The sequence below is a fragment of the Mastigoproctus giganteus genome, chromosome 8 (assembly GCF_048544385.1).
Source record: "Mastigoproctus giganteus isolate SK-2022 chromosome 8, ASM4854438v1, whole genome shotgun sequence".
Lineage (NCBI taxonomy): Eukaryota > Metazoa > Arthropoda > Arachnida > Uropygi > Thelyphonidae > Mastigoproctus > Mastigoproctus giganteus.
The window spans coordinates 33,148,683-33,166,010 of record NC_143582.1 but is presented as its reverse complement, the minus strand read 5'-3'; the positions used below and the strand labels follow the sequence as shown (position 1 = coordinate 33,166,010).

General features: G+C 36.1%; 1 protein-coding gene across 2 annotated transcripts in view; it reads right to left on the bottom strand.

Annotated features, from left to right (window-relative positions):
- The window catches only part of S6kII (Ribosomal protein S6 kinase II), a 297,018-nt gene that overhangs the window by 189,093 nt on the left and 90,597 nt on the right, over nucleotides 1–17,328 (bottom strand). For both annotated transcript variants that reach the window (XM_090379290.1, XM_090379291.1), the window contains 2 exons: nucleotides 12,276–12,356; nucleotides 1,470–1,549 (listed from right to left, as the gene is read on the bottom strand). In XM_090379290.1, the coding sequence (XP_090235416.1) occupies nucleotides 1,470–1,549; nucleotides 12,276–12,356 (161 nt within the window). The remainder of the gene's footprint in view (nucleotides 1–1,469; nucleotides 1,550–12,275; nucleotides 12,357–17,328) is intronic.

Sequence of the window (17,328 nt, the reverse complement as noted above, 5' to 3'; positions counted from 1 at the left end):
GCTGTACCCTCGAAATGTAAGGAAGATTAGATCTCGCCAGGATGTTCATCATAACCTCAAAAGTCATCAGTCATACTGCATGATGGAAGAGATAATGAATCTTGGGAAGGTTTATTTTTTAAAATATGTAATCTTGAATTTTTCTTTGAACCATGCAAGACTGTCTATTTTTAATAGCAGTATCTATATAGTTTGAGTGGACCTTCAAATGCATTAAACAGCAGGAGTAACATTTCATAACTACCAGTGCACTAAAATTAGATACTGTAATTTTTTCGGGGGGGGGGGGGGACGATGGTTCAGATAATCTACGTTCTATACTTTGTAAAATTCCAAGCGGCATGCAAGGGTAGTTTTTTTTTTTAAAGATTTAGCCAATTTTGGCATATACCCTTAAAAAGGTTCGCCATCCCTGTCCTACCATCTTGCCTGGACAGGATTGCAGACACTTTCATATTTAACCCTAAACAATCATCCAATAAATCCACAAAAGTCTTGCTAGTGTGTGATTGACCAACCCAAAAGTTCCAGTCAATATCTGCGAAGTTAAAATCCCACATTATAATACCATCTGATTTACTGGCCCATTCCATTTCTCTGTACAATTGTTTGTTTGGACTCATTAGAGTCAGTAGGCCTATAACACAATCCTACTCTCATTTTTGCTTTACCAGTGCGTATGTCACAACAAACTGACTCGACACTGAACTGTCCACCCATGTCGACTGGCTGCACTTCCTTAGATTTTATGTGTTTGTTCACTAATAACATAATTCCTCCTCCCTTCCTATCCTTTCTGTGCACATTGTACTCCCTAAATTCCAATTCTGCATTGTTGTAGGATAGATGTGCGGAAGTTTGCCTTTAGCCAGCGGGTAGTTGATTGGTGGAACTGACTTCCATCTTTTGTTGTGGAAATTGATAGCCTGAATAAATTTAAGGCTGAGCTGGACAGGTATTTGGAACGAATGGAGGGGTGAAATCGGATATTTTTTTTTTTTTTTGGCTGATGCTGCATAAGCTTGCTTTCTTGCATCGTGTGCCTCTACTAATGCTAACTTTGTTCAAAATTTATTGTGGCTAAACACAAATGAACAATCAATACATTCTTTATGACCAATAATGTCAGGCTGGGTTAATAAAATTAACATAGACAAAGAACACCAATACCCACAAGATTCTTCAAACACTACAGAGTGAGGGTGCAGGAACAACTAGCACATCATGTAAATACTAATCAATGATTTTTAAAGCCAATACATCCTCACAAATATCATGAATGTTAAAAAGCAACAACGTCATGACAAAAGTAACAATTGCTAAAACAAGAGTTGAATGAATGAATGAAAAGTTTTAGATGCCAAAAACTGTGTAGTAATGGAAGAAAACTGCAAAATAAAAGTATTAAAATAAAAATTAATCTTTTTAAACTAAAATATATGACTAACAAATAGCTATGGAGTAATTACCTCTTTACTCAACCTCGTGAAAAGATCTCCACCCTTCAAAAAGTCCAAGATTAAGTACAGTTTTCCCTCTGTCTGAAAAGCTTTAAAAGAACAAAAATAAATAAAGTAATTTTTGTATCTATAAGTATATATGCACATGTGATACACAACAGCTTACAACAGATGTATTAATATCAAGATAGGATATTTTTATTCCTTGAAAAGAAGAGAGAAATTTTTCCTCCAACAAGCTGAAAAGATATGACAACTCTTTCCAAAAATATGTAATTATCGCATAATCTTTCCTATGATTTTATTGTGATTTTATTTTATTTCCCTCTCAAGGTGTGGCCTGACCATTGCATTACACATTTTATTCTTTCCTATGATTATTTAAAGGAAATTTGATTCTACTTAATAAGTATTAGTAATGGCCGCATAGTGCAATAAGTTTGCCTGGTATATGCCATAAGCCTATGGCTTATGGCATAAACCTATCATCCTATGCGCTTCCCTCACCCAAAGGTACTATCCAGATGACCTTTGAATTTACCCAAACTGTCAGCCTCTACCACCCATGTAGGCAACTTATTCCAGTAATTTATAACTCGCTGGCTAAATAAAACTTCCTGCAGTCCAATCTAAACATTTCCCCCATAACTTGAATTTATGTCCCCTAGTTCTAGCATCATTTATAATCTTGAAAATTTCGTCCTCATTCATTTTACTGATGCCTCTCAGAGCCTTAAACACCTCAATCAAATCTCCTCTAAGGTGTCTAGTTTCCAAACTCTGCAACCCACATATTCGAAGTCTTTCTTCATAAGGACGCCCTTTTGCCAATCTCACCAGGCAAATTACCCGTCTTTGCACCCTTTCAAGAAGTTCGATGTCTTTCTTTAGGTGTAGTCTCCATACTTGAACACAGTATTCCAAGTATGGTCTAACCTAACAAAAGCCTTATATAATGGGATTATCATGTCCCTATCTCTACTTGAAAAGTTCGATAGATCATCGATAGGACGCCATGGGCCTTCCTTGCAACCTGTTTACAATGCTCAGAGAATTTCATGTCTGACCGTATCATAATACCCAAGTCCCTTTCCTCCAGTACTGGGTTTAGTTGAACTCCACCAAGTGAATAAGTTATTTTGGAATTACTGTTTCCAGGTGTAATACCTTACACTTTGTTGAATTAAAGCATAGCTGGCATTTTTCTGACCATTCCTGAAGTCTATCTAGGTCTCTCTGAAGAAGCTCAGCTTGACAGTGATCATTAACTACTCTACCAATTTTAACATCTGCAAATTTAGACATCACACCCTCTATCCCTTCATCGATGTCATTTATGAAAATTAAAAACAACAGTGGTCCTAATATTGATCCTTGAGGAACCCCACTTCTTACATCAACCCAATCTGAGGAACAGCTATTTATTATAACCCTCTGCCTCCTGCCCTGAAGCCATCCTGCTATCCATCTAAGGATTTTCCCAGTGATTCCAACATGTTCCAGCTTATAAAGCAACTGCTCATGTGGGACTGAGTCAAAAGCTTTGCTGAAATCTAAATAAACAATGTCGAAATTATTTCCTAAATCCAGCTTGTGAGTGACCCTTTCAAAATAGCGAACCAGATTCATTAGACATGATTTTCCCTTTACAAAACCATGCTGAGTATCCTTGAGAATTTCAGTTAGATCCAAATGATCCTGAATTCCACCCTTGATCATTACCTCCATGATTTTCCCTACCACTGAAGTCAGACTGACAGGTCGATAATTTCCCACTTCACTCTTAGAGCCACCCTTATGTATGGGAGATATATTGGCACTTTTCCAATCCAAGGGAATCTCCCCAGAATCTAGTGATGCTCGCATAATTAGCCTCAATGGTTCAATGCACTCACTTGCCGCCTCCCTTAAGATTATAGGGTATATTCCATCAACTCCAGGAGCCTTACTGGCCTGTAGGCTCAAAAGTTTTTTCATTAAATAATCTTGCAAAATTTCAATATCATTAATTACATATTTTTCAACTTCGCTCCCACAATTTCCCATTGCCACAAAAGGTTTTTCATTTGTAAATATTGATGCAAAATAACTGTTGAGTTCATCTGCAACGGCAGCTGGTGTATTTAATACTATCCCCTTTCCCTTACGTAAAGGTCCGATCTGGTTTGTCCTTCTCTTCTTGGCATTTATATATGTGAAGAATTCCTTATCCCCCCCCCTCGTTGCTCTGTTTGCTAGTGATTTCTCATAATCTGCCTTTGCCTGTCAAACCTTTTCTGTGGCTCTATTACAGATCATCGTGTAGCTGTTATAGGCTTCAGTACTTTTTATTGCTCTGTAACTTTCCATGCCACCTTTTTCTGCTCAAGTAATGCAGCAACTTCACTATTCATCCAACTTGGAACCCTCCTTGTGGAGTATTTTTTTAATGGTAAATACGCATTCAAGGCATCTGTGATTAATGTTTTAAAAGTATACCACAGTTCATTGTATTCATTCTCTGTGCGATATCTACCCAGTTAATAGAGGCCATGTAGTACCTTAAGGCATCGTAATTTCCTTTTCTGAAATTAAAACCCATTCCTTTGCCATTTACTACTGCTACCTCTCTCATCATCATCCACCATAGAACTCCATGATCACTTCCTGCTACTGGTTCCTCTACTGTCAACCCTGTTATGTCATCTGATTCATGGGTGATGAGGTCTAGGATATTCTTTTCTCTAGTACTTTCCCTGACATGTTGATACAAATAACAGTCATCTAGCTGATTTAAAAATTTTGTTACCCATGTCGAGTTTCCTTCCCATTTACTCCAATCAATTAGAGGCAAATTGAAATCGCCCATAATAAGACATTGACGCTTACTTGTTTGTTATTTGGTTTTTAGGAGCATTAGCAACTAAGGCCACATTGCTCCGGGATATGCGGTGGTCATTTCCCTGACCTTTCCGCATCCTCCGTATTTGGTGGTGACGGGCTTGAACCCCGGTCTAATCAAGAAGCTTGTGCTATGCACTGCTGCTCCTTCCCACCTGGCTACGGAGTCGCCCTGACGCTTACTTGCCCATTCCATTTGCACATAGAGGCTTTCATCATAATCTTCACAATCGCCTGGTCTGTAGATTACTCCTACTCGCATTATACCTTTGTTTCCAACTACCTCACACCATACAGATTCTATACTTGCACGTGAAACGTCTGAATCCGGGAAAGCTAACGTTGCACTCAGGCTGCTTCTGACAAGAAGCATTACCCCACCACACCTTCTATCTACCCTATCCTTCCTAAATACATTATACAAGCCGTACTGAAACTCATCATCCCCTATCTCTGGGTAACAACATGTTTCCGTAAGCCCTATTATGTCCGCGTTACTTGTTTTAACCAGCAGTTCGAATTTGCTCATTTTATCGGCAACACTTCTAACATTACTATATAAACAATTAAGACTTACTGTTCTTTGTATATTTAACTACCCTAACACAACCCTTGAAGTTTTTTAGGCTCTCTTCCCTGGCATTAGCTACCCACTCACTTGAAACATTTCTGCCCCCCAGAACATCTAGATAATATGTCCAGTTGGGGTAATAGATAACTCCTAAGGGATGTGCAAGAGTTACTTTGACCAATATTATCAGATAAACACATGTCAGTATTACCCACATCCCCCCTAACTAGCAGTTTCCCTGAACCTTTAAGGTATCCTCAATAATACTGGCAAAAACTTTTGCACCACCTTTGTTTAAGTGTATCCCGTCCCTACAAAACAAATTCCTTCTACCTACAAGTGTGGGCCATGCTGATAGAAATTTTCCCCCTAAAGCCTTGTAGAGTCCTTCAAGTCTTGAGTTAATCCACAAGGCTTTTAACACATAATCCCTCCTATCGTGTCTGGGCAGAATTGCAGACACATAAACATTGTGGCCTAGCTCGCGGCATTTCCTCAGCATGGTCCTGTATTTTTCCAACAAATCGTCAGATTGTGTACATTTAATGTCATTTAACATACAAAAAGGCAATAGAAGTAAATCAAAATAAACTAACAACACAACAAGTGAAATGCTGATTTCGATTAATTTCTGTTGCATTTTTGCATATTATTAGATAAAATAAAATTTCCTTTTTTATTTTTTTTGGCTGATGCTGCATAAGCTTGCTTATGCAGCATCATATGCCTCCACTAATGCTAATAAAATCAAAATAAACTTTATATCAGAAAGTGGAATTTGTTAATGATTTATTATTTACACTGAAGGACAAATGTGAACACACAGTCAAGTTTGCAAACTTACCCTTTGTGAATGTAAGAAATTCTTTATAGAGATCAAGTAAATGATGCCAATGCATATGGCATAGTGGGCATGTGCAAAACATTCTGATATGTAAATGTAGTATTACTAATGGCAAAAAAACTCCACCATTTGTCCATCTCTAATAATTTGTTTAATACTTCCTTAAATTTATTCAAACTATCCACTTACCAAATGAAATGTTTATTAAAACTCAATTACTCTCCCACTGAAAGCAAATTTTTGCATATCTATCCTGTAATCATCCTTTTTTTTTTTTTTTTTTTCAATCTAAATTTATGCCTCCTCATGTGTATTGTCTGTTGTTGTTGTTTGTTTGGTTTTTAGGAGCATTAGCAACTAAGGCCATATTGCTCCAGGATATGCGGTGGTCATTCCCTGACCTTTCCGCATCCTCCGTATTTGGTGGTGACGGGCTCGAACCCCGGTCTAATCAAGAAGTGTGTGCTACGCACTGCTGCTCCTTCCCACCTGGCTACGGAGGCGCCTATGTGTCTATTGTCTAAACAAGATTAAGATGTCATCAGCACATTTAGTTTATTCAATACAGTTAAAGCCTTAAACATCTCAATCTAGTGCCCTTACAAATGCCTAGTTTCAGGATGCTGCAATTTATAGAACTTTGTCTCTCGTAGTAAAATTATCCTTTTGTGTAATCTTTTTGCTCTTTTCTGCAGCTGTTCCAACAGATCCACATCCTTCCTTTTCTGAGACTTCCAGACTTGTATGCAGTAATCAAGATGTGGCCCACTGCCTCATTAAAATGAGATAATCACCTCCTTGTCCCTGTGGAAAAATTTCTGTATATCAACTTGTGTGCACTGCTTCATATGAGACCATACATTACCCATAGGTCTTTTTCATTCTCCAACACGACTGATGTTATGGGATTACTGCTCTCTGGTATCCGCTGAGAATAAATAACAGTAGTCTTCTCCACTGGTGAAATGTTACTTATTCGAGGTAGTACAATACCATGGCAACTAGTTATGAAGGTATTCACAATATGAGATAACCAAAACAATGCCAATTTAATTAATTAATTTAACTACTTTGGTAGATGGCTATGTTAAAATGATGCTTTTGCACTAAACTATATGTTAGTTAGTAGCAAATACTTAAAACCATTAAGGGGCACAGCATTTAACCCTGAAGGACTACACTAATAGTATTAGTCCACGAAAAGCAATAACCATTAATAGTCAATATCTCCTGCCACTCAACCATCCCTTCATCCATAGCAGTAACTTACCTCTAGTGCTACACCACTCCAATTTGTACAACAGTCTTGTATGGCTTGGTATTAGAAGCTTTACTAAAATCTTAAGTACATTATGTCAAAATTATTTTTTGAATCCAGTTCCTTTGTGATTACATCATAATAGCTGATCAGGTTGGTCAAACAAATCTTCAATAAATCCATACAGATTTTTGTATAACTGAGTTCCTGCCAAGATTATCCAGCATTACTTCTTTAATCATCAACTCCATTTTCCCTGGAATAAAATGTCAAGCTTACGGATCTGTAATTACTCACTTTGACCCTTGATCCCCTTCTGTGATAAAGTGATATCTGCAAATCTCTAGTCAGTAGGGCCATTTCACAAATCCAAATATGCTCCTTATAAATATAGCTAAAGGTTTTCTTACCACTTTTGCAGCTTCTTTTAATATAACTGGAAAGGTTCTATCAGCCTTGGTTTCAACAACTTCTCTGCCAATTCTCTTTCAGTTATCATGCATTTTCAAATCTAACTTAAAAAAAAAAAAAAAAAAAAAAATTACTAGCTAAGTGGTCAAGAGAAAGAGGTGCAGTTGGAATTGCACATATTCTGATTGAAACATGATCCAAGCCTACATGACTACTTAATTTGATTAACAATCATATTCATAATTTATTGTAAACTCCTCTGACATGGTGGTTGTGCCAGAATATAAACAAGAACATTTTTATAAATGTCATTATACCCCCAATTAGAAGCAGATGCACCACTGGTAACTCCTATCCCAAAAAACTTCTTCACATATGAATTTAGATGTAAAATATTTTTTAAACTTTTAAGCTTGAAAATATTTATTCAACCTGTAGAGGATTATCAATAGCAATGGCATTCATATCCAACGGACAAGTGTGGTTCAACCCTTGGCTACTGGTGCTAACATATGCAGAGAATTATTTGTTATTTATTTTTTTTAATGTTCTTAGCAAAAGACATTACCATCAGTTAAATCAAGTCTATAATTTGAGTCTAATATTTGTTTCAGCTTTTTTTTTTTTTAAATTAAAAACAACTTAAAATACCCAACCTTTAGACAGCTAGATATGGGATGGTATATCCATATACTGGATACAGAATATGAATATGGTAAATGCAATTAATACACAGAGAAACCATGACAGAAAAGGAAGGATTATGCACTTCATTTTCATGCACACAAAATTCAACACAAATCTATCTAATACAAAAATATATTCATTGTCTGGTGTGACATAAGGATTGGAAAAACCAAAACGAGAGTAGGAGTGTTATAGATCACATGACTGTGATGAGTACAATGGGCATTTTTAGAGAAAAATTGAGTGTGTCTGGAAATGAAAATGTCTTATTATGGAAGAGGGATTAGTAGCAAAGTAGACTAGTAGCAAAAGAAATCTGGATTTGCTGGAAGACTCATTTCTATATCAATATGTTAGAGATGCCAAGAAAAGAAATGCTCACCTGGTTATTAGTAAGGATTGTGCCAAAGGAAATGGTTTTTGTAGGAATTACAATAGTCTTAAACTTTTTAATTTTTTTTTTCTTTGAAAATAAATGATAATTTTAAAATGGGAAATGATAAAACAAATTACACACACACACACACACACAGTGGATTCCGGTTGTTTGGGCCACCAGTAAATTGGGGCAGCCATTTATTTGGGACAAATCTTAAAGAACAAAACCTAATCAAGAAAACAGCCAGAGTTTTCTTCACTTAACATGCCATTTAATCAGGGCAGGAGACTGCGGCACTCGAGATTATCCTATGATTGTCTCCATCTGGACAACGTGGTCCGGTCGGATTTCTGGAGGTCACAACCATAAAACAACAAAAAAATTTGCAGTTTCTGGTTTATTGGGCTTTTCTGTTAGTACAATCTATCATAAACGGGTAGTAAACTCGATCTACTGATAGCTGTAATTTTGTGCGTTTTAATGTTTTATGGTGAAATGTGTTTCCCCTTCACTGAAATCTTCAATCATATAAAAAACAAAATTTTCAGATCTTCATTCCTATTTTTTTTTTAAGTGTCGCAAACTTGTTACTCCACATTTCATTTACACATATCATGTTAATTGCAATTTGTGCGTGCAGTGTTCTTTGTTATTGATTGCTTCTTTTTTATTGTTTTAAATTTTACAACCCCCAAAAAAATGCCAGTGAACAGAAATATCAATTAGTTACTAAGTACATATTACAGTATTAATTAAGCTATGTATGTAAGTGAAAATTTATTTTTATTTTGCTAACCTGTGGAAAATATTCTTCCGATTTTCACGTAACATTTAATTTTTTAATTGGCAAGGTAATGAAGTGTAAACTTGTGCTTAATATATCTTTACTTTTATAGCCTGTGGATAATATTCCTCCTATTTTCACTTATTAGAATCACACTTTATAATAGAAGTAAAATTCAATTCAGAAACGCGATTACAATGATCGTCGCTTACTACATTCATATAGTGAATGGTATTTTATTATGGAGAGTCCATCGCAATGTGATTTAATCGTACAGTGAAACAATTGTAAAGCGGAGGTCCACTGTATTTTTAATCATTTACGTGAAACTTTGCATAATTGGGGCAGCCTCTTAATCGGGCCAAAGTGCACTAGTCGCAATGTGTCCCAAATAACCAGAATCTACTGTATATATATTTTGGGTTTTTTTTTTTTTTTTTCCCCTAATAATGGTATAATACACTCCACATATATAGGAAACTAATATGAGCAATAAGTTTCCTAATCCTATAGCAGATGCATTTCCTAAACAAAGAAAAAAAAAAAAATTTAGAAATTAAAATCTCAATTGCAATTATATCAGTGTCAATTTTATTACTATTCCTCATATATAGTATTATGTTTTAATCTGCAGTACAGGTAATTTTTTTTTATTGGAGAAGTTTAAGTGGGGGGAGAGAATTCTTTACAGCCATGCTGTGTACAAAATGAATTATATGTCTGCTCATTTTTTAGAGAATTTTTTGTTTCTATTTGGTTTCAATTTTTCTTGCTCCGTACTTTCTTGCTTTCAGATTGCTGTGCATCAGAAATGAGATAGCTAGGAAATTCTTAATACATTTTGATATACAATAGCAATATAATATGCATCCTTGGCATACAATAAGCAAATGACTCTGTTCGGCTCTATGAAAATTATATGTAGCATTACAGATATATACTTCAAACTGTGCATTTTACAGCTACTTCAACTATGGGGGGTGATCGTTCAATTTGTGTACTGGTACAAGGTTTTATCTTAATTGTCATCTTCTGAATATTCTGTGGATTTCTCCCTCTTGAAATACTCTCCCTTGAACTTTACACACTTTCGCCACTGTCATACCCACGCATTAAATGCTTCTTGCAAGCCAATTTTCGAAACACCGCAAAGTGCTTCCATTGTGGCTCTGCGAGCACTGATATGTCAGACGTGATATGCTTGCCTTTTGGAGCTTTTTTTCAGATGTGGAAACAAGAAGAAATCACATGCGGCTAAGTCCTGTGAATAAGGGGGATGTGGCAGAACCTCAGCACCTGTGGCAGTGATTACTGGCTGCACAATATTAGCCATATGGGGGCTGGCATTGTCTTGATGGAGAAACCACTTCACACCAGAAAGTTCGTGTTTCTCAAGAACAGAGTGGCAAAGTTGGACTCTGAGAACCTCAGAGTATGCTTTCTTATTCATAGTTGTTCCATGAGGCACAAAATGTGTAACAAGAAATGCCTTTTATATCAAAAAACACAAGAACCATTTGTTTGTCAGCCGAGAAGCTCGAAATTTCTTAGGTCTTGGTGAATCACAATGCTTCCACTGACTCAACTATTGTTTTGTCTCTAGATCATAGTGAAAAATCAAAGTTTCACCACAAGTCACTATTCAATTTAAGAAGTTCTGACAATGTGTTTCAAAATGATCAAGCATTTCTTTGCACAAGTCTATGTTTTGCTGTTTTTGTTCTGGTGTCAAATTGTGTGGAAACCAGCAGGCACAGATTCAAGACATTTTCAGGTGATCTTTCACAATATTGTAAGCACTACTGTATGAAATGGACATTCTAATGGCTAATTCGTGAAGTGTAATTTGCCTGTCTTCATCCAAGATTTCCTGGACTTTTGTGATTTGCTCAGGAGTTGAGGAGGAAAGCTGACCAGGTATTGGGTCACCTGCAACAGACTCATGGCCTTCATTGAATCACTTGTGCCATTTAAATATAGCCATCCTACCAAAACACTCAATACCATATGCTTCATTCATCTCTTTAACTGTTTCCAATGCATTTAAGCCCCATCTAACACAATAATGAAACAAATATAGTTCTTTTCAATCTGTATGTCTGACATGATACTTGCTTCAAAACTATCATCAGTGACATGCGGCTATATATATATATATATATATATATATGTAAAAAAAACACCATGCAAAACTAGCTTGACAAGTACTGGCATGTGCACCAAGTCTACTCAGTAGCAATCAGGAAGAGCACCTCTAGTGGAAGTTATGGAAGGTTCGTGTGGTAAACATAAAATCTTGTACTAGTTCATGAATTCAATGATCACCCCTCATAAAAAAAAAAAAGCTCTTTTTTCTTTTAACATTTGTCTGTTGAACTTTTCTAAAAACCTAATGCCTCACTCTCTGTAAAAAAACAAAACAGCATATATCAATAAGCAGTTCTCACCTTGCAAATGGTTTTACTACAACTAGTAATGCAATTATTAGGAGCAGTTAAAAAAAAAAAAATTCATGAAAACCAAAGATTTTTCTTTATTTTTGATACTTTATCTCATATTTACTTTTTGATATATTATATCAAGTGGGTTGTTCTTTTTTTTTTTTTTTTTTCCTAAATTGTGATGATCTCTATCCAACTGAAGGGATTATCACATTTAATCATGTAAACTATTACTGTGTAAATAATAAAGACTAAAAATTAATGTAAAAAATACAACTATTGCACAGCAAAGTTACTGAGTGGCTAGCAGCTCACTAACAGCCATTTAGTTAATTATTATTACTGAAACTTTACCATTATCTATTAATAACAGTAAAATCTCAGGCTGTGAATAAATTCATTCTAGTATTTTTAATTTTTGCATACTGTTTCATCCAATTAATATCTTGGGATGTTGCATCTAAATTTTAAATGGATGAGGATGTTAGTCTTGAGAAAACAACTAAAAAAACAGAGGCCTCTTAAAAAGAAAATTTATATTATAAGATAAAGCTACGTACCATAGTGCAACTTTACAATAAATGGATGACGAACTTCTGCCAAAATATCCCTTTCCATTTTTGTTCTCATGCGATCCCTGACTAAGTATTCAATATCAAGTGTTAATCAGTAATATGTTACAGTACAGTTTTAAATATAAATTATACAAGAATATTATATTTAAATTTGTATTAATATACCCTGAGTGATCACTGAATTATGACCACCCCTATGAAAACTGAGGGCGACCCGCTGACCATGTGAGGTATGAGAGTGCGGAATTAGTCGACCTATGTAGAATAGATAATGTGTCAGTGGTTCAGTAAGTAGCAAAATTCCGACCATAATGGGTAAAAGGAAGGATTTATCGGACTTCGATAAAGGACAGATTGTGGGTGCTCGATTTCCCAAACAGCTGAACTGGTGGGGTGTTCGAGAGCCACCATAGTTAAAGTGTACTAGGACTGGCATCACAATGGTCAAACGACCAGACAGCAAAACTGCAAAGGTCAGCGAAAAGTTGATGTTAGAGTGAGCGCCAGGCCTGACAACTCGTACAGGCACTGTTGAAAAGTTGACTACCCAATACAACATGGGCCAAATCGGAACAATATCTGGCATGACCATGAGTCACACACTCACACGTATGGGCTATACCAGCAGACGACCCCTATGGCATCCTCTCCTAACCAAGGTTCATTGGCATAAAAGACTCGCCTGGTGCAAAGAGCATTCAAGTTGGACGTCAGAAGACTGGAAGACAGTGTGCTGGTCAGATGAGTCACGTTATTTACTCCACACCGTGGGTGGTCGTGTATAGATTTGGTGTCAACAACATGAAACTCTTCATCCATCATGCATGGTATCAAAAGTGCAGGCCGGTGGAGGCGATTGTATGGTGTGGGGCATGTTTCACTGGCAGGAACTTGGACCTCTGGTGCACGTGGAACAACATATCAGTGGTCTCCGCTATCGTCATCTGCTTGCTGACTGTGTACACTCCACTATGTTACACTTTTCCCGAATGGCGATGGTGCAATACCATGGTGTTCAAGTTCAAGATGACAATGTGCTGAGCCTTCGAGCACTTGTTGTGCAGGAATGGCCTGGATACACCAATCACCTCCATACCTGCATTGCTGACCGTATTACACACAGCTTGGTTGGCCATACCTCCCAAACACTTCCAATATCTTGTTGAATCAATGCCACGTCAGATAGCTGCTGTACTGAGGGCAAAAGGACGACCTATGAAGTATTAGGTAGGTAGTCATAATTCAGTGATCACTCAGTGTATATCTCTCCAAATGTGTTTTTTTTTTTTTTTTTGTTATTTTTACCAGTAACAGTAAAGAATATGGTAAACATGAATGAACACACACTGCAACTTCTGTAACAATAATATTGTTATAATACCATAATCTTATGACCAAACTTCCATTTCTTCTTTACCCTAAATAAAAGATTAATAAAGTATTTAATTTCAAGTTTTTTTTTTCATTGTTATTTTTTTATTTTTTTTTTATCCCTATTAAATTCATTTGGTCCAGATATGATTCCTGATTTTGGAATAAAATTCTCAATTTTTGTCATCCGCAAATATTTCTTGTACTTTATTATGGCAAGGGTTTAAATAGTGAACAACTTGTAATCACTATTAAATTTTATTAAAATTTTGGCACCATCTAATTGTAGCCTGTGTTTCAAACTCCATGAATGTACCAACAGCTCTGTTTGAATGCCTTTGAATACAGACTCATATCATGCTTTGAGGCTATATTCATGAAAACGTGCACATGTATTAGAAACATCAGTACTCCCTTATCTGGCTGAAGTTGAGTACATACATTTGGCTGGGTAGCCTTGCCCAGTCCCAAGACTCTCCAAGTACAGTCAGTTCTGCTATAACACACGTTTTTGCAACGCGAATTTGCTCCAACGCAATTGATATGTTAGGGAACAATACAACTATAATGCGATTTTCGCATTGGCTCATGCGTGATTTCGTCTGCAAGTAACACCAGGTGAACATAAAACCCGGCATCAAGCTGAACGTAGTGACCTGCGCAGCAATACATACAAGTTTACATAGCTTAAAAAATGTCAAACGTCAAATGTGTAAGCTATATTTCCCATTTACTGTAATTGTACTGGTCGGAGACACTTATCATTCGCTGTATTCACAAGATTTTCTGTTCGAATAGAAATTTCGTGAGGCAGGATAGCAAGAGCAGAGGAGCACATTTCTAAAGGTCACTACCATAAAACAATAAAAACAATTTGCAGTTCCCAGTTTATTGGACTTTTCTGTTAGTGCAGTCTAATTAAATAAAAAATAGCAAACTTGATCTTATTACATAAATAAACAGGTAGCAAACTTGATCTTATTGCATTTGCAATAATACTGATAGCTGGAATTCTGTAGGTTTTTACGTAATGGTGAGATATATTTCCCCTTCCTCTTCAATCATAGAAAAAACAAATTTTCAGAATCTTCTCTTTTGTGCGTGCCGTGTCCATCGTTACTGATTTCTCATCTTTTTTACTGTTTTAAATTTTACAATCCAAAAAAGAAGAAAATGTCAGTGAACAGAAATATCAATATGCTATATGTACTGTAATATTTATTTATTATAACTTTAAGATGTTTAAACCTCTGTTAGCAAAATTATTGGGTTTCTAACTTTTTTTACTGTTTTACTTACCAGACAACTTTTTTTTTTTTTTTTTGAGTGCTCTGCCCCTAATCCTATTTTTCCCATAAGTCCTGTTGTTTTTAATGCGCAAAATACCATAAGGTGGAGATTTTTAGGAACACATGTACCGTGTTCTAGCAGAACTGACTGTAATAATATAAAATGTATTGTTGAAATCACTTGTTTGGTAAGAAAGTTTAATGAAATTTTTAAGCACAGAACAAAGCATTAAGAACAGAAGACAAGTTTGATGCCTGTGTCCCTAAAAATATTTGATTCTACATACGAATAATGTATGATACAGCAAAAACACTATTTCATTATAATTCTCTAATAGATTGTTCTGAGAGACAAAACTGTTGAACTAATGACAAATTACATAACTTCATGTACTTGGGGAGAGGGTAACCAAGGTCACAGAGAGATGAATAAGTATTATTATTAGCCATATGGTGCAAGGAAGCCTAAGGCTTATGCTGCACTAGCTGAGAAAAAATTTCTGAGTTACTCAGAGAGAGAGAGAGAGAGAGAGAGAGAGAGAGAGAGAGAAGTAGAAGGGAATCACCAAGAAAGAGAAGAATGATGATATCCAGCTCATGGTCCTGAGCTGGATATCATCAGTGCCAAGCCCACACTCACCAGATGTGAGCCCCTGGGGTTATACAGTTCTTACTTAAAGTCTATATTTGAAATGCAATATATTCAATAACAAGCACTTGTGTACTACAAGACTGATTTCTTTACACTTAAGGGATAATGCAAATAATCATCTGGGCACACAAGATTTTCTAGAAGTTGAATAGAGTTTTAATTCCAAAATAAGATAAGATATATCTTATCTTATTTTGGAATTAAAATAAGATCCAAAGTAAAATTGACTCAGTTAAGGACTGGGTCAAACTTACTTATTAAATTACTTAGAAAAAATAATGGAATAGTTATAGAGAGAGAAAGCAGATAAAGGTGATGAGGTAGTTTTATCAAACAGAAATGATCATAACAATGAGTTGGATCAGATTGTCCAGGATATGGAAACTTAAAGAACAGATGAGCCATACAATAATCAAAAATAAAGCTGATAGTTTTCTCCAAGATTTATGGAAATGGGGAAGATTAGTTTAACCTAACCTACAGCAAATTGGAATATGGTATTGCCATACCTGTTTGACTAGTGACTCGTCTTATCACTAGGAGTTGTAATGTCTATAAGCAGTGCTGTAGTTGTAAAATTAGCAGAACATATACTCTATGAATGTTATAATATTAAATATTTTAATAATATTTGTTTTTTCAAGTCTTTCAAAAATCAGAAGGTATATGCTATTCACCTAAAAAAATCCATAGGGTATAACAGCATATACCCTCCACTACAGTCCTGTCTACAAGATGGGTTTACCCAATGTGTCTGATTGTTTCATACAAGTGTTCTACCTTCTCTAGTTTATCCTCATTCATAATGAATATCATCTTGCCCATAGATTCTATGTCCACCTTACCTTCAGGGTTGACAACATTTATGACTATATCTTCAAACAGGCCTATGGGGCTGGCAAATTCCATACTGCAATAATTACACTCAAACACCAGCCAAGCGATTAAAAATTTTACTATAAAATAAAATAAAATACAAAAATAAAATATAATAAAATACTATGATACAAATATCGGGAGACTAAACTATTACAATAAAATAAAATAAGTTACGATAAAACAATTAAAAACAATGCTAAAATCGTTAAAATTTACTAAAATACCGAAGCTTTCGGAGACTGCTGTCTCCTTCTTCAACATTGTACTATTACTGCAGTGACACATCCTTCAGAAGCAGGCCCATGGCACTCAAACACGTGATTCACCAGGCACATAGTCAGCATTCCCCACATGCGCATTGGAAACGGAAGTGGCTCGGGAGCGTGTCAAACGGAACCGGTCATCCTGTCTAAGGACAACCGCCTCAAACAGGGGGTGTAAACGCATAATTTTGGATGTTTTGCAAAAGGGTATAATGGAACAATTTAGCTTCCAAGGACATTTTGGTCTCTTTTGATATTATTTCCTACATATATATATATATATACACACACACAGGGTGATTCACTACCAGTGTGACAAACTTGCAGGAGGTGTAGGGGGCACAAAGACGAATCGGAATCCCATAGCACTGCAGGGTCCGAAATGCCTTTGTCATGCGGTAGAGGGCGTTGAACGGGAGGTCGCGTGAACAGCGATCCCGCTGGAAGCATTTGCAAACACCATTTCTGTTGAAGAAACCAAGTAGCAAAAGTCCTCCGGAGTGGATAATCCGCAGGCTCCAATGATTGGACGCATTGCAGATGGTATGAACTCATTTGGTTTGTTGACAGTATCCTCCATACAG